At 53.5% G+C, this 15,971-nt stretch overlaps 1 protein-coding gene across 1 annotated transcript; it reads left to right on the top strand.

Moving 5' to 3' along the window:
• The first annotated feature begins 302 nt into the window (after positions 1-302).
• Positions 303-4,777, top strand: LOC104299091 (cytochrome c oxidase subunit 7A2, mitochondrial). Its single transcript, XM_054162537.1, has 4 exons — positions 303-385; positions 2,684-2,773; positions 3,687-3,771; positions 4,570-4,777. The coding sequence occupies exons 1-4, from the start codon at positions 368-370 to the stop codon at positions 4,626-4,628; spliced, it is 252 nt and encodes an 83-aa protein (XP_054018512.1). The 5' UTR covers positions 303-367; the 3' UTR covers positions 4,629-4,777.
• Positions 4,778-15,971: the final 11,194 nt, after the last annotated feature.

Genomic DNA, 15,971 nt, shown 5'->3' with positions numbered 1-15,971 from the left:
GTGGTGTGAGGTGTCCCTGCCCATGGCAGGGGGCTGGAGCTGGCTGAACCTTGAGCTCCCTTCCAGCCCTGACAGTTCTGTGACTCTAGGATAAGAGCCTGCCCTGGGTCAGCTCGCAAACACCAGCGGCTCGCTCCCGCTCCGCTGCTGCCCGGGCCCCGCCGCCATCTTTTCCCGGCGCTCCCCTCAGCCCCGTCGGGAGGCCTGGAGCCGCTGGGGCGGCGCCGCTCTGGGCCCCGCGGCGCCGCTCTGGGCGCACCGCCGGCCGTCTCTGTGGCACTTCCGGTGTCGGTGGCGGGAGAGCTGGTTCCGTTTCCGCTTCCTCTGTCCTTGTTGCCGGCCGGAGGGGACAGGACCAAGCGCCGCGATGTGGCGAAACCTGCTGGTAAGGCCGCTCGGGCCGGGCCGGGTTGAGCTGGGGAGAGCAGCTTGCTGCTGCCGCCGCGGGGCCGGTGCGGGCAGCTGGGGCTGGCGCAGCGGGGCGGGAGGGGGTGGGAGCTCCGTGGGCGGCTGTGGCGCTCACCCAGGCTGCGGGGCTCGGCCGCTTGGTGACCTCGCTGCCGGCTGCGCTGAAGCCTCCTGCTGCTGAGGGAGCTGCTGGGGTTGAGGGAAGCGTTACCTTGCAGGTTCTGGCACGCTTGAGCTTCTCGTTTCAGTGGTGCCCAGGGACAGGACAAGGTCCGCGGGCGCAAAGCAGAACACAGGGGTGTTCACTTTAAGCATGAGGAGGAACCGCTTCCCTGAGAGGCTGCTGGAGCAGGCTGCCCAGAGAGGTTGTGGAGTCTCTTCTGGAGACCTTCAAACCCACCTGGGCACCTTCCTGTGCGAGCTGCTTTAGGTGACCTTGCTGTAGCAGGGTCTTGGACTCGGTGATCTCCAGAGGTCTCTTCCAACGACTACCGTCCCGAGATTCGGTGAAGAGATGGGAGTTCAGTGGCTCTAAGCTAGCTTTCGTGCCTCACTGTTAGGAAGAAGTTGTTCCCCAGGAGGGTGGTGAGAGCCTGGCACAGGTTGCCCAGGGAGGTGTTGGCAGCCTCCTGCCTGGAGGTGTTTGCAGCCAGGCTGGAGGTGGCTGTGAGCAACCTGCTGTGGTGTGAGGTGTCCCTGCCCATGGCAGGGGGTTGGAACTGGCTGATCCTCGAGGTTCCTTCCAACCCTGGCAATTGTGTGCTGGTGTTTCACAGTGTGTGTGTTTGGGCGGGGCGTGTCCGTGTGCCGCTGCTCGCCGCCGGCACCGTGCGGATGTTTGCCCTCTGGCTGCGATTTTGGCGGGGGTGGTTTTGCAGGGGGAGGATCGACGTTAGCAGTGCTGTCAGTGTTGCTTGAAGGAGAGTGCTGGTAGCATAGAATTGGAGCTGGTTCTTGAGATGTGATGGGAGGAAGCTCATCATAACCTGGGCTGCAGCAGGAGAAGTGTGGCCAGCAGGGCAGGGAGGGGACTCTGCCCCTCTGCTCCACTCTGCTGAGACCACAGCTGGAGCTCTGGGTCCAGTTCTGGAGCCTCTGTTCCAGGAAGGATCTGGAGGTGCTGGAAGGTGTCCAGAGAAGGGCCACGAGGAGGAGCAGAGGGCTGGAGCTGCTCTGCTGTGAGGACAGACTGAGGGAGTTGGGGGTTGTACAGTCTGGAGAAGAGAAGGCTCTGAGGAAACCTAATTGTGGCCTTCCAGTGTCTGAAGGGGGCTCCAAGAAAGCTGGGGAGGGACTTTTGAGGGTGTCAGGGAGTGACAGGACTAGGGGGGATGGAAAAAAACTAGAAGTGGGGAGATTGAGATTGGCTGTGAGGAAGAAGTTGTTGCCCATGAGGGTGGTGAGAGCCTGGCACAGGTGGAAGTCTCCTGCCTGGAGGTGTTTGCAGCCAGGCTGGAGGTGGCTGTGAGCAACCTGCTGTGGTGTGAGGTGTCCCTGCCCATGGCAGGGGGGTTGGAGCTGGCTGATCTTTGAGGTCCCTCCCAGCCCTGACTGTTCTGTGATTCTACAATTCTAAGGCAGATTTTGAGCCATCAGAAAAATGACAGATCATTGCTTTTGGTGGCTTTGCACATGCTGATGAGCATCAGGCTGTGTGATCTGACTGCAGAAACAGATTCTAGCTTAGAGCACAGTGAGATGCCTTTAAACTCTGTATGTGTGGGAAGTGCCTTCTTCAGCTCTCTGAAGGTTATCTCCCATGCTGGTGGCTAGCTGGGAGCTGCAGCTGTTACAGAAGATCCTTGCCTGCACAAGCTTCTTTGTCTTATTTGATTGTCCCTGTTGCTGCAGTCAGACACAGACAGGATGTGGCCTAGTGGAAAGTCTCCCTGCCCATGGCAGGGGGGTTGGAACTGGATGATCTTTAAGGTCCCTTCCAACCCAAACCATTCTGTGATGAATGGTGCATCAGCCTGAGATTCAAGGGGCAGAGGTTGAGACTTCCACCAAAAAGATGCTGGATTGTGAGAGTTATGCTGCAGTTCTCCAGATCCCTCTAGGCAACTCAAGCCACTAAGACCTTTATGTAGCCTGCTGAAAGACAATCCAAACCCACTGGGCTTTGGTGAGCTTTGCTTTGCTTGTTCTGCAGACCTGCTTTTCTTCCCGTCCCTTCCACTTCAGCCTTGCTTTTCACAGACACTGTTCCTGCCCAGTGTGGATAGAGCTGGAAGCTGTCACTGTCCTCACAGCACTCTGTTGGCTTTCATTTCAGAGTCTTCGCCAGCTGTCCCAGAGGACCATCAGCACTGCCTCTCGCAGGCAGATTGAAAACAGAGTTGCTGAGAAGCAGAAGCTTTTTCAGGTATTGGGGGAGCTCTGTGTCCAGGTCTGGGCTCCTCAGTTTAAGAAGGACATTGAGACACTTGAAGGTGTCCAGAGAAGGGCAACAAAGTGGGGAGGGGTCTGGAGCACAGCCCTGTGAGGAGAGGCTGAGGGAGCTGGGGTTGCTTAGCCTGCAGAAGAGGAGGCTCAGGGGAGACCTCATTGTTCTCTCCAGCTCCCTGAAGGGAGGTTGTAGCCAGGTGGGGGTTGGGCTCTTCTCCCAGGCACCCAGCACCAGAACAAGAGGACACAGTCCCAAGCTGTGCCAGGGGAGGTTTAGGCTGGAGGTGAGGAGAAAGTTCTTCCCAGAAAGATTAATTGGCCATTGGGATGTGCTGCCCAGGGAGGTGGTGGAGTCCCCATCCCTGGAGGTGTTCAGGAAAGGCTTGGATGTGGCACCTGGAGCCATGGTTTAGTTGTCAGGAGGTGTTAGGTCATGGGTTGGACTCGATGATCTCTGAGGTCTTCCCCCCCTTGGCTGCTTCTATGATTCAAGGTGGAGCAGGGTAGTTCCCTGTATGGTGCTGGGTGATGGTAGAGGCTTCTCCCGTGGCGGTTCTCTGCAGCAGGGATTGGCTGTGCTGGAGGTGGATGGGAATTTGTAGGGAAGGTAATGACATTTGTGCACCCAAGGGAGCTGGAAAGTGAGGTCAGAAGTGTTCAAGCACCTGGCAGGCACTGCATCAATTGCTGCACCTCCCTTACGAGTGGTGTCACCTGATAACCGGGGTGGAGGCTTGCGAGCAAGCGCAGCCCTCATGAGGGTTGTCTTTTGAGAGTCAGGGAGATAAGTGGGGGAAGTAATTCTCACTCTGGGTAGATTCTAGTGACATGAAGAGAATGTTTGCAGGCCCTGTCTCTGGGAGGGTTCATCTGTCACTTGTTTCCCTCAGGAGGACAACGGCATCCCTGTGCACCTCAAAGGCGGAGCGATGGACGGCGTCCTGTACCGGCTCACCGCCGGCATCTCGCTCTTCGGTAAGGCTGAAAGGCTTCTGCTGTGCTCTGGGACAGTTTCCAGGCTGCTAATGTTACAATACTTCTTCTCTGGTACAGCCTCCAGCGTGACAGATCGTAGAACCAATGGTCCAGGCTGGAAGGGACCTCCAAAGGTCTCCAGTCTGACCTCCCCCCAGGCAGCAGGGACATCCCCAACTAGATCAGGTTGAGGTGGAACCTCCTGTGCTGCAGTTTCCATCCATTACCCCTGGAGCCTGTCCCATTGCCCCTGACCCCCAGCCCTCAGATATTTATAAGCATTTATTAAATCCCCTCTCAGCCTTCTCCTCTGCAGACTGAGCAGCCCCAGGGCTCTCAGCCTCTCCTCCCCAGGCAGTGCTGCAGTCCCTTGTTCTACACAGAGAGAGTGATTGCCCACTGGAATGTGCTGCCCGGGGAGGTGGTGGAGTCACCATCACTGGAGGTGTTCAGGAGGAGACTTGATGGGGTGCTTGGTGCCATGGCTTAGTTGGTTGGGTGGTGTTGGATGATAGGTTGGACATGATGATCTTGAAGGTCTCTTCCAACCTGGTCTGGACTTATCTATTCCTTTATTCCTTTTTCCTTCTATTAACCCTCCCTTGGACTCTCCAGCAGATCCCTGTCCCTCCTGAACTGGGGAGCCCAGACCTGGCTGCAGTGTTCCAGGTGTTGAGACCTGGCTGTGGGAATGTGTCTGCACTGCAGCTGCTTGTTAATACTTCTTCTGGAACCCAGTGGGAGAGGAAAGCTGACTGTTTGCCATGCTGAACACTTCTTTTCTGTCTCTCCCTTCAGGAGCAGCCTATGTTCTTTACAAGCTGGCAGAAATTTCCATGCCTAAGAAGCAGAACTGATTCCAGCTGAGGATGCCTCAGTGGCTCACATCTCTTCGTCCAGTTCCAAGTGGCTCCTTCTACCTGTTGCAAGCAGCTGGCTTCATGCTTGGAATCATAATTTAATTGTCACATGTTAACTGCAACCAATAAAGCAGTTCCTAACCTTGTGTTGTGGTGGCCTGGGCTGTATCAGATGTTCTGAGTTGGTCAGTACACAGACTCAGAGTTGTGAGCCTCTTTTGTGTTAGGACTTCACAGGTAAGTTAAATGTCCTGAATCTCTCAGAGAGTCATGGAATGGTCCAGGCTGGAAGGGACCTCCAAAGCTCATCCAGTCTGACCTCCCTGCAGTCAGCAGGGACATCCCCAACTGGATCAGGCTGCCCAGGGCCTTGTGGAGCCTCACCTTGAATATCTCCAGGGAAGGAGCCTCAGTCACCTCCCTGGGCAACCTGTTCCAGTGCTCCACCACCCTCATAGTAAAGAACTTCTTCCTGATAGCCAATCTCAATCTGCTCTGCTCTAGTTTGAAGCCATTGGCCCTGCAGGCCTTTGCAAACAGTCTCCATCCTTCCTGCAGGCCCCCTTCAGGTGCTGGCAGGCTGCTGTCAGCTCTCCCCACAGCCTCCTCCAGGCTCAAAGTGGTATCTTGTCCTTGGAGTAATTTCCTCTTCTAGCTTGAGTGGAGCAAATTAATCTTAGAATAAATGATGAGGATTAGATGAAGCCTGTGTGGAGCTGAATGTTGAGGACTTCTCTTTGCTGTATCTTTGCCCTCAGCTGCTGGAAGTTGTAACACATCTAGAAACAGAGGAATTCTGTTCCTGGTCACCATCCAAAGGTGACAGTTTTACTGTTCAGAGAATCTAAATCTACTCTTCTCTAATTTCAAGCCATTGCCCCATGTCCCATCACTGCAGGACTTCTAAAACTCTCCACCTTTCTTGTAGGCTCCCTTCAGGTGCTGGAAGGCTGCACCAGGTCTCCCTGGAGCCTTCTCCAGGCTGAACACCCCTAGCTCCCTCAGCCTGTCCCCATGGCAGAGCTGCTCCAACCCCCTGAGCATTTTCATGCCCCTCTGGACCTGCTCCATCAGCTCCATGTCCTTTGTGTGTTCAGGGCTCAGAACTGGGCACAGTGCTCCAGGTGAGGTCTTGGCAGAGCAAAGTGGCAGAATCCCCTCTCTCAATCTGCTGCATCACCTTACTGTGTGTCTTCACTGTGCAGAGGAGCTGACGCTGTAGCTTCAGGGACTTGGAAGTACTCTCAGCTGAACTCAACACTTCTATAATAGATCTTTTATTTCCCCCCAGTGATTTTTCTCTGCTACAGCTTAAGGAGGCTTCATATTTCTTGATGCTTTAAATGCATTCAAGGATGATTAGCAAGTGACGGTTCACTCATCTGGCTGCCCTGGCTTCTGGCAGAGAGAGCAGCTCTGCTCCAATGTCATTTCTGCTGAGACTCCAAACCTGGGCAGCAATCTGAATCATGCCTTCAGCTATGGTATGTGCCCTCAGCAGCAGCATGCTTGAGGAGTGCTCCCGTGCTGTGCTTCCCCAGCAGAGCTGTGTGACAGATCCCTGCCTGTGAAGAGACACAGCAAACAGCTGATGAAGCTAATCAATGGTTTGATCATGATCCCTCCTGAAGTCCTTCAGTGTCTGAGGTGGTGAGAATCATAGAATTAATCAGGGTTGGAAGGGACCTCAAGGCTCAGCCAGTCCCAACCCCCTGCCATGGGCAGGGACACCTCACACTACAGCAGGTTGCTCACAGCCACCTCCAGCCTGGCTGCAAACACCTCCAGGCAGGAGGCTTCCACCACCTCCCTGGGCAGCCTGTGCCAGGCTCTCACCACCCTCATGGGCAACAACTTCTTCCTAACATCTGAATCTACTCAAGTCTAGTTTTGCTCCATCCCCCCCAGTCCTATCCCTCCCTGACACCCTCAAAAGTCCCTCCCCAGCTTTCTTGGAGCCCCCTTCAGATCCTGGAAAGCCACAATTAGGTCACACCAGGTCCTTTCCTTCAGGCTGCTCTCAAGCCAGTCCCTGCCCAGCTTGCTGTGACACTGACAACCACAAATGCAACTGGAGATCCTTTGTTCTCTTGGTAGGAGACAGATTTGATTGTGGTTTTGAACTGGGGAGAGATACCAAGCAATACCTTAGCTGCTGCCATGTATCCAGCAAAAAGGCTTCCCTCTGAAGCAGCCAGTGCCAGTGGAATGCCTGCTGTATGGATCTGCCTCTGGAAATGTCTTCAGGTTGGTATAAGAATCATTTGTAAGCCTAATGGAGCTTGTAGTGAGGTGGGTGTCAGTTTCTTCTCCCTACCAACATGTGATAGGACAAGAAGAAATGGTCTCAAGTTGCAGCAGGGGAGGTTTAGGTTAGATATTGGTAGTAACTTCTTTACTGAAAGGGTTGCCAAGCACTGGAACAGGCTCCCCTGGGTGGTGGTTAAATCTCCATTCCTGGAGGTGTTTAAAAGATGTGGTGCTGAGGGTCATGGTTTAGCACCAGCCTTGGAGAAGATAGAAGTTAGTCTTTTCCAACAGAAACAATTCTGTGATCCTCCTCTGATTCCTCCTGCTAGCTGTTACAGTTGCTGGACAACCTGATCTAGTGTGAGGTGTCCCTGCCCATGGCAGGGGGGTTGGAACTGGATGACCCTTGGGGTCCCTTCCAACCCTGATAATTCTCTGATTCTACTGGGGAAGAACATCTCTGGGGAGTGAGTGCAGAGGAGGGCCAGGAGAATGCTCAGGGGCTTGGAGCAGCTCTGCTGCCAGGCCAGGCTGAGGGAGCTGGGGGTGTTGAGCCTGGAGAAGAGAAGGCTGCAGGCAGAGCTCAGAGCAGCCTGCCAGGACCTGAAGGGGCTGCAAGAAGGCTGCAGAGAGACTGTTGGCAAAGGGCTGCAGGGACAGCAGCAGGGCCAAGGGCTGCAAAGCAGAGCAGAGCAGCTTGAGCTTGGAGGTGAGGAAGAAGTTGTGCAGCAGGAGGGTGGTGGAAGCCTGGCAGAGGTTGCCCAGGGAGGTGGTTGAGGCTCCCTGCCTGGAGCTGTTGAAGGGGAGGCTGGAGAGGGCTGTGGGCAAGCTGCTGGAGTTGGGGCTGTCCCTGCTGAGTGCAGAGGGCTTGGGCTGCCTGAGCTCTGCAGCTCCCTTCCATCCTGGACCATTCTATGAATGTATGAAGCAGTGGTTGCTGTGCACACTCTGCATTCCTAGTTAGGTTTTATGTGCCTAACAATTTGTGCTCTCCTGTCAAGTTGCTACTTTGGGTTTATTGTGCTGAAGGTCTGGTGTTGACTCCACAACAAAGACAGATTCTAACCCAAACCAGCTGCCTAACCTACCCAAGCTGCCCCTGGGGAGGTTGAGAGTGGAGCTTTGGCACCAGAGTGGTCAGGGCTTGGGATGTGCTGGGCAGGGAGGTGGTGGAGTCCCCAGGGCTGGCTGTGTTTGAAAGTGCTTTGGCTGTGGGGCTTGGGGCTGTGCTTTAGGGCTGAGCCTTGCAGAGCAGGGTTCTGGGTTGGGCTTGGAGACCCTGAGGCTCTCTTCCAGCCTGAATGTTTCTGTGATCTTTCCCCAAAACATATTTCATGTAAAGCTGATTTTCTGTTTCAGGTTTGTGTAATTCCCACCCCCAGCCCCCTCCCCCTGCTTAACTGGAAATAGTAGCTATGATTGAGAGATTATCTCTATCTCTATCTCTCTCTATCTCTATCTCTATCTCTATCTCTATCTCTATCTCTATCTCTATCTCTCTCATCTATCTCTGTTATCTCTATCTATATCTCTGTATCTCTATCTTTGTATCTCTATATCATCTATATAATCTCTCTCTATTTCTATCTCTATCTCTAATCATTTCTATCTCTATCATCTTTATCTCTATACCTGTCTCTATATATTTTGCTTTAAAGGATGGGAAAGCCACCTGGAGCTGAGGACATGGGAATGCTGCTGCCCTGGCTACCACTAAGCTGGGTTGATCTAAAAGGTCACCCTAAAAATCTGGAGGAGATATTCTGGTAGGTGGGCAGTGAGTACTCCACTTCCTTTGCCACTCTACTTTTTTGTTATTCTTTTAAGCTTTTCTATTTCTGTAGTTGTAAGGTTAGCAAAGAAAGCTCAGTAGTGTGCCAGCTTTGGCAGAATGAAAGCCCTGGTGATACCCAATGCCAGCACAAGGGGCAGTGGTGGAAGCTGAGGCAGAGGCAGTGCCATGGGAAGAGGAGGAAGAATTTGTTCCCTGGGAGGGTGAGAGAAGCCTGGCAGAGGCTGCCCAGGGGGGCTGTGGAGTCTCCCTGTGTGGAGCTCTTGCAAGGCCAGCTGGATGTGTTGCTGTGTGAGCTGCTCTGGGTGGTGTTAGACAGGGGGGTTGGAGTGGATGAGCTTTAGAGGTCCATTCCATCTCCTAACATCCTGTGACTCTGTGGAAATAAACTGCTCCTGCTGTTGCAAGAGAAATGTTTAGCAAACATGCAATTGAAATCATCAGTCAGCTGCAGCTGGAGGTTGCAGGATCCTCTCTGAGACTTCAGGCGTACAGACCACGGTTTACTTTCCCCATTGGAAGGTAGCTCAGAAGGATCTGCTCTTAGAATTGTGCCCTGGGCTACATTTTCTTGGCTGCTGTATATGCAGGTCCCATTAGCCTGCCACACAAAAATTTCCTCAGTAAAAGCCTGGGGACCAATAATTCACAGAATCACAGCACTGCCTTCCTAAGAGACACTGTGGAAAAAGTTCAGAACCTCTCAGCAGTGAAAAGAAACCACCAGAGAGCTCTCCAGGGGTATGATCTTCCCATCCCCCATCTGGAGCGTTCTGTTAGAATCATAGAATCACACAATTGGAAGGGAGCTCAAGGCTCAGCCAGCTCCAGCCCCCTGCCATGGGCAGGGACACCTCACACCACAGCAGGTTGCTCACAGCCACCTCCAGCCTGGCTGCAAACACCTCCAGGCAGGAGGCTTCCACCACCTCCCTGGGCAACCTGTGCCAGGCTCTCACCACCCTCGTGGGGAAGAATTTCCTCCTCACATCCCATCTGAATCTCCCCACTTCTAGTTTTGCTCCCTCCACCCCCAGTCCTATCACTACCTGAGACCCTCAGAAGTCCCTCCCCAGGTATTGCTGCTGTCCTTGGCCAGCACTGCTGTGAGCTGTGAGCAAGCAGTGTGCATTGGTTTTGGCCTCTCCCACATGAACCTGTCCTTCCCTACTCCCCCATTCTTTCCTGGTTCAGTTAGATATCAAAGACTTGGAGGCTGACCTTCATAGCTGCTGGAGTGAATCAGACTGTCAAAGGCAAAAGTCAATCTGATCGACCTGACATGACCCTAGACGAAGGTATTTAGGTGATGACTAAGTCAGAACCAACTTCCCTTTTCATGTGCATGCTTGTGTGCCTGTGTTTGAAGAGATTCCTTTCAATAATAACACCACCTTCTCCAGGCTGACTTGCCTCAGCCTTCCCACTTATTTTTTGTTCCAGTACTCTGGCAGATCTGTTGTAAAAATATTGGCTGCTCCAGACACACAACCTGAAGAGAACTCCTTCCAGTACCTGAAAGGGGACTGCAAGAGAGCCAGGAAGGGACTTTTTGACAAGGGTTTGTAGTGATAGGAAGAGAGAGAATGGATTGAAGCTTCAGGAGGGCAGATTGAGGCTGGAGATTAGGAAGAAATTCTTTCCAGTGAGGGTGGTGAGAGACTGGCACAGGTTGCCCAGGGAGGTGGTGGATGCTCCCTCCCTGGAGGTGTTCAAGGCCAGGCTGGATGAAGCCTTGAGCAACCTGCTGTAGTGTGAGGTGCCTGTGGCAAGGGGGTTGGAACTGGATGATCTTTAAGGTCCCTTCCTACCCAAACCATTCTATGAATCTCTGATGCTGTATTTTTTGGGGGGATGTGAGTATAGGTTGGACTTGATGATCTCTGAGGTCTTTTCCAGCCTTGTTGATTCCATGACTCTAAGATTCTGTGACTCTGATTCTATGACTCTATGACTATGATTCCATGATTCTCTGACTCCATGGTTCTCTGATTCCATGATTCCATTCAAACCTTCCAGCTGGGTGGGCAGCACAGCCAGGCTGTGGTAGATGGTTTGATCAGGTATCAGGATTTCTCATCCACAGGTTTCTATCAGAGTGGCTGAGCCTGGGCTTTCCCCCAAACACAGGCAAAAGTCTAATCTCAAGAGCCAATTGCCCAGGATTCCTGTTTGCAAACGTTGTGGCAAGCCAAATCCCCTCCCAGAGCCTGGGGAGACTCTTGGGAGAGGGATCTGATCCCACTGAGAACCCCAGACAGGCAGTCCTGGGTTCAGCTCCTGAGGGACTTAGCAGTGTCTGTACACAGTTCACTCTGCTGACAAAATATTCACTCCCATTGCACAGAGCCTGCTGTGACAGCTGCCAAAGAGGGATAAATTTGTCCTTGGCTGATACCTTCCTTCCTTTGGGTTCCCAATCCACCACTCTGAACTTTGGGAAAGGTAAGGATCTTTCCTCCCCTCTGGTTTCTGTGGTGCATGGAATCCTCTTTCCTTTCCCTTCCCAGTGTTTTACTGTTCTGTTCCCAGCCTTAGCATTTTTGTTGGTGAAGCTGCCTCTGTCTTACCTTGTTGGGTCTTTGCTGGCTGCAGGAAAGGCCAAGTGCTGCCTGGTAGGCATGGAGATAAGTTGGAAAAGGTTGATTAGGTAATACCCAGTAATAGTTAAACTTCATGCATGCAGGTGGTGAGGTGGATTGAGAGATGGTTGAAGGAAAGGAGTCGGAGAGCTGTGGTCAATGGGATGGAGTCCAGTTGGAGGCCTGAGTCTAGTGGAGTCCCTCAGGGGTCAGGACTGGGAGCAGAGCTGTTCAATAGATTCATCAAGGGCCTGGATGAGGGCACAGAGAGCACTGGCAGCAGGGCTGCTGATGGCACCAAGCTGGGAGCAGTGCTGACACAGGAGGCTGTGCTGCCATGCAGCCAGAGCTGGGCAGGCTGAGAGCTGGGCAGGGAGAAAGGGAAGGAAATCCAACAAGGGCAAGGGGAGAGTCTGGCAGCTGGGAAAGAACAACCCCAGGGAGCAGGAGAGGTTGGGGACTGAGCTGCTGGGGAGCAGGGAAGGGGAAAAGGACCTTGGGGGTCCTGGTGGATGGGAGGTTGACCATGAACCAGCAATGTGCTGTGGGGGCCAAGAAGGCCAAGGGCAGCCTGGGGGGGATCAGCAGGGCTATGATTAGCAGGTAGAGAGAGGTTCTCCTCCCCCTCTCCTCTGCCCTGCTGAGGCCACAGCTGGAATCTTGTGTCCAGCTCTGGGCCCCTCAGGTCAGGAAGGAGCTCAGGGAAGTGCTGGAGAGAGTCCATGGCAGAGGCACAAAGATGCTGCAGGCAGTGGAAGCTCTTCCTTAGGAGCAGAGCCTGAGGGAGCTGAGGGCTCTGGAGCTTGGCTTGGAGGAGCCTGAGAGGTGAGCTCCTTGCTGGGGCTAAAGCTGTGCAGGGGCAGTGGCCAGAGGCTGGAGCCAGGCTCTGCTGGGGGCTGCCCAATGCCAGCACAAGGGGCAGTGGTGGAAGCTGAGGCAGAGGCAGTGCCATGGGAAGAGGAGGAAGAATTTGTTCCCTGGGAGGGTGAGAGAAGCCTGGCAGAGGCTGCCCAGGGGGGCTGTGGAGTCTCCCTGTGTGGAGCTCTTGCAAGGCCAGCTGGATGTGTTGCTGTGTGAGCTGCTCTGGGTGCCCCTGCTGGGGCAGGGGACTTGGGCTGGCTGAGCTTTGGAGGTCCCTTCCAGGCCAGACCATTCTGTGATTCTATGTTCAGCATCCTGTGAGCCTGTGAAAGAGCAACAAAACAGTGGAACACTTGTAGATGGCAGGCTTTCACTCTGCCTGGTTTTCCCTTTTAACTATGGACTCTGGGCTGTGTCAGGTCCTAAGTATCTGCTCTGCCTGAAATGTTCTTACTCCTAAGTTGAGATTCCTCTAGGAGTTGCTGTGCAAATCTCCTGGTACCATTTTCATCAATGTGGCTGTAACTTTATGCATAGATATTCAGAGATGCTTTGGGGAGTCAGAGGGACAGAGGGAGATTTAGTGCTGCTAGAGACAGTTTGTTCCAAGTAACTGGGAGCAGCTTCTCTTCCTGCAGGAGTTTGTGATTCCATCAGGACCTTTGAGCTGCCAATGTGCTCTTTTTACCTGATGGAGTTAGTGTTAAGTAATGGAGCACAGCCCTGGGAGGAGAGGCTGAGGGAGCTGGGGTTGCTTAGCCTGGAGAAGAGGAGGCTCAGGGGAGACCTTCTTGCTCTCTGCAACTCCCTGAAGGGAGGTTGTAGCCAGGTGGGGGTTGGTCTCTTCTCCCAGGCAACCAGCACCAGAACAAGAGGACACAGTCTCAAGCTGTGCCAGGGGAGGTTCAGGCTGGATGTTAGGAAGAAATTCTTCCCAGAAGGAGTAATTGGCCCTTGGGATGTGCTGCCCATGGAGGTGGTGGAGTCACCATTGCTGGAGGTGTTTAGGAAGAGCCTGGCTGAGGCACTTGGTGCCATGGTTTAGTTGATCAGATGGTGTTGGGTGATAGGTTGGACTGGAGGATCTCAAAGGTCTTTTCCAAGCTGGTTGATGATTCTGTGATTCTGAGTTATATATAGGTTTATTTGATATCAAAGTGTTCCACCATTGTTTTGTCTTACCATGAGCACTTACTCTGGATGACTAATGCTCTGGGACCTGAAATCCATCATGGAAAGGCTGACACACACACACACACATGTGCAGCCTTATCACTCATAACACTATGCAAAAGGGAATGATATGATTAAACCCTTTGCATGATCTCTATTGCTCAGTGGGAAGTTCCAAGTCCCAGAGGAGCCAGGGCCAAATACGTTATCAAGGTTTGTTCAGTCATCTCTTAGGAGCAGCAGGGCACAGCTTGCTAAATATAGTGCAGTGTGCTAATAGCTGCTGTGTGTGGAGCAGTGCACTGGGAGCACTGAGGCCTCTCCCTGTGCCTGAGGCTTTCTGAACCACAGAAACATTCAGGCTGGAAAAGACCCTCAGGGTCACCAGGTTCAACCATTAACCCTGCTCTGCAAGGCTCAGCCCTAAACCACAGCCCCAAGCCCCACAGCCAAACCACCTTCAAACACAGCCAGCCCTGGGGACTCCACCACCTCCCTGCCCAGCACATCCCAAGCCCTGACCACTCTGCTGCCTAAGCTCCACTCTCAACCTCCCCAGGGGCAGCTTGAGGCTCTGCCCTCTTCTTCTCTCACTAATGCCCTGGGAGAAGAGAGCAGCAGCAGCCTCTGCACAAGCTCCTTGCAGGGAGCTGCAGGCAGCCAGGAGCTCTCCCCTCAGCCTCCTCTCTTTCCCACTAACCATCCCCAGCTCCTTCAGCCTCTCTCCAGCAGCTTTCTTCTCCAGGCCCTTCCCAGCTTCCTTGCCCTGCTCTGCCCTGGCTCCAGCACCTCCACAGCTCTCTGGCACTGAGCTGCCCTGAGCTGGACACAAGCCTCCAGGTGTGGGCTGCCCAGAGCTGAGTGCCAGGGGACAATCCCCTCCCTGCTGCTGCTGGACACAGCATTGCTGAGCCCAGCCAGGAGGCCTTTGGCTCTCTTGGCCCCCTGGGCACACTGCTGGCTCCTCTTCAGCTGCTTGCCCATCAGCACCCCCAGCTCCCTTTGTGCCAGCAGCTTTCCAGCCACGCTGCCCCAAGCCTGGAGCCTTGCTTGGGGTTGTTGTGCCCCCAGGGCAGGGCCTGGCACCTGGCCTGGTTGAAGCTGCTCCTGGTCACCTTGGCCATGGATCCAACCTATCCAAGTCCCTCTGCAGAGCCTCCCTGCCCTGGTGCAGATCCACACTGACACCTCACTTGGTGGTGTCTGTAAACTGACTGCTGACACACTAAGAGCCTAAACTTAACCTCCTAGCTCCATGCTCAGACATTTACATCAATACCTGACAGTTTTTCTTGGTTTTTCAGAAGAGCAATGCCAAGGAGTTCTATTAAAACCAAAACAGGAAGAAAACCAACCCCAAAACAGAACACAGAACTCAAACATGCAGTCAGATTCCTGGGAAGACAGGAGGAGGAGAAGAACTTTGGGTTGCCCCAATTTAATCATTTCTGGGGTGTGAAGGCAGTTTCTGAAAGGAAGGCAACAGAACTTGGGAGGAGAAGCAGGACTTTGGGTTACCCCAATTTAATCATGATTTCTGGGGTGTAAAGGGAATTTCTGAATGGAAGTCAACAGAACCTGGGAGGGGATGCAGGGGAGACATCAGCTGCATGGCCAGGCAGTGAAACCTGCATGTGGTGCCTCTTACAGGAGCCTCTGGCACAATCTTTACCTCTCAGTTTGGGTCTCAGATCCCAGAGCAGAGATGGGTTGAACATGGAGATCACTACCACCTAATGAGGTGTTAGGTGATAGCTTGGACTTGATGATCTCTGAGGTCTTTTCCAACCTTATTGATTCTAAGCCTTGTTTGATCAACAGCAGGCACACTGCTGCTCTCTGGCACAATCTTTACCTCTCAGTTTAGGTCTCAGATCCCAGAGCAGATGGGTTGAACATGGAGATCACTACCACCTAATGAGGTGTTGGGTGATAGCTTGGACTTGATGATCTCTGAGGTCTTTTCCAACCTTATTGATTCTAAGCCTTGTTTGATCAACAGCAGGCACACTGCTGCTCTCAGTTTGGGTCTCAGATCCCAGAGCAGATGGGTAGAGAATGGAGCTCACTACCACCTAAGCCTTGTTTGATCAGCACTGCTGCTCTGTGGCACAGCCTTGCAGCTCCCCTGGTCTTTGGCCAGGGCTGTTCTTGTGCTGTTTGTAAACACCTGTAAAGATTTGTAACTCCTGTGTGTGTTTTGTACATATTCATTGCATTCCTTTTCAGATTGTAGTCTTGCTTGTAAGCACAGCTTTCATTTGCTTCCAGCTGAGCTGGTCTGGCAAATTTAATGTTGGGGGTGGGGTGGGGTGGTGAATTTTCAACCCTCCATAAGCCTGGAGAAGAGAAAGCTGCAGGCAGAGCTCAGAGCAGCCTGCCAGGACCTGAAGGGGCTGCAAGAAGGCTGCAGAGAGACTGTTGGCAAAGGCCTGCAGGGACAGCAGCAGGGCCAAGGGCTGCAAAGCAGAGCAGAGCAGCTTGAGGTTGGAGGTGAGGAAGAAGTTGTGCAGCAGGAGGGTGGTGGAAGCCTGGCAGAGGTTGCCCAGGGAGGTGGTTGAGGCTCCCTGCCTGGAGCTGTTGAAGGGGAGGCTGGAGAGGGCTGTGGGCAAGCTGCTGGAGTTGGGGCTGTCCCTGCTGAGTGCAGAGGGCTTGGGCTGGGTGGCCTTTGGAGGTCCCTTC

This window comes from Dryobates pubescens, chromosome 6, assembly GCF_014839835.1.
Source record: "Dryobates pubescens isolate bDryPub1 chromosome 6, bDryPub1.pri, whole genome shotgun sequence".
Classification (NCBI taxonomy): domain Eukaryota; kingdom Metazoa; phylum Chordata; class Aves; order Piciformes; family Picidae; genus Dryobates; species Dryobates pubescens.
This window is presented reverse-complemented; position numbering and strand designations above follow the sequence as displayed.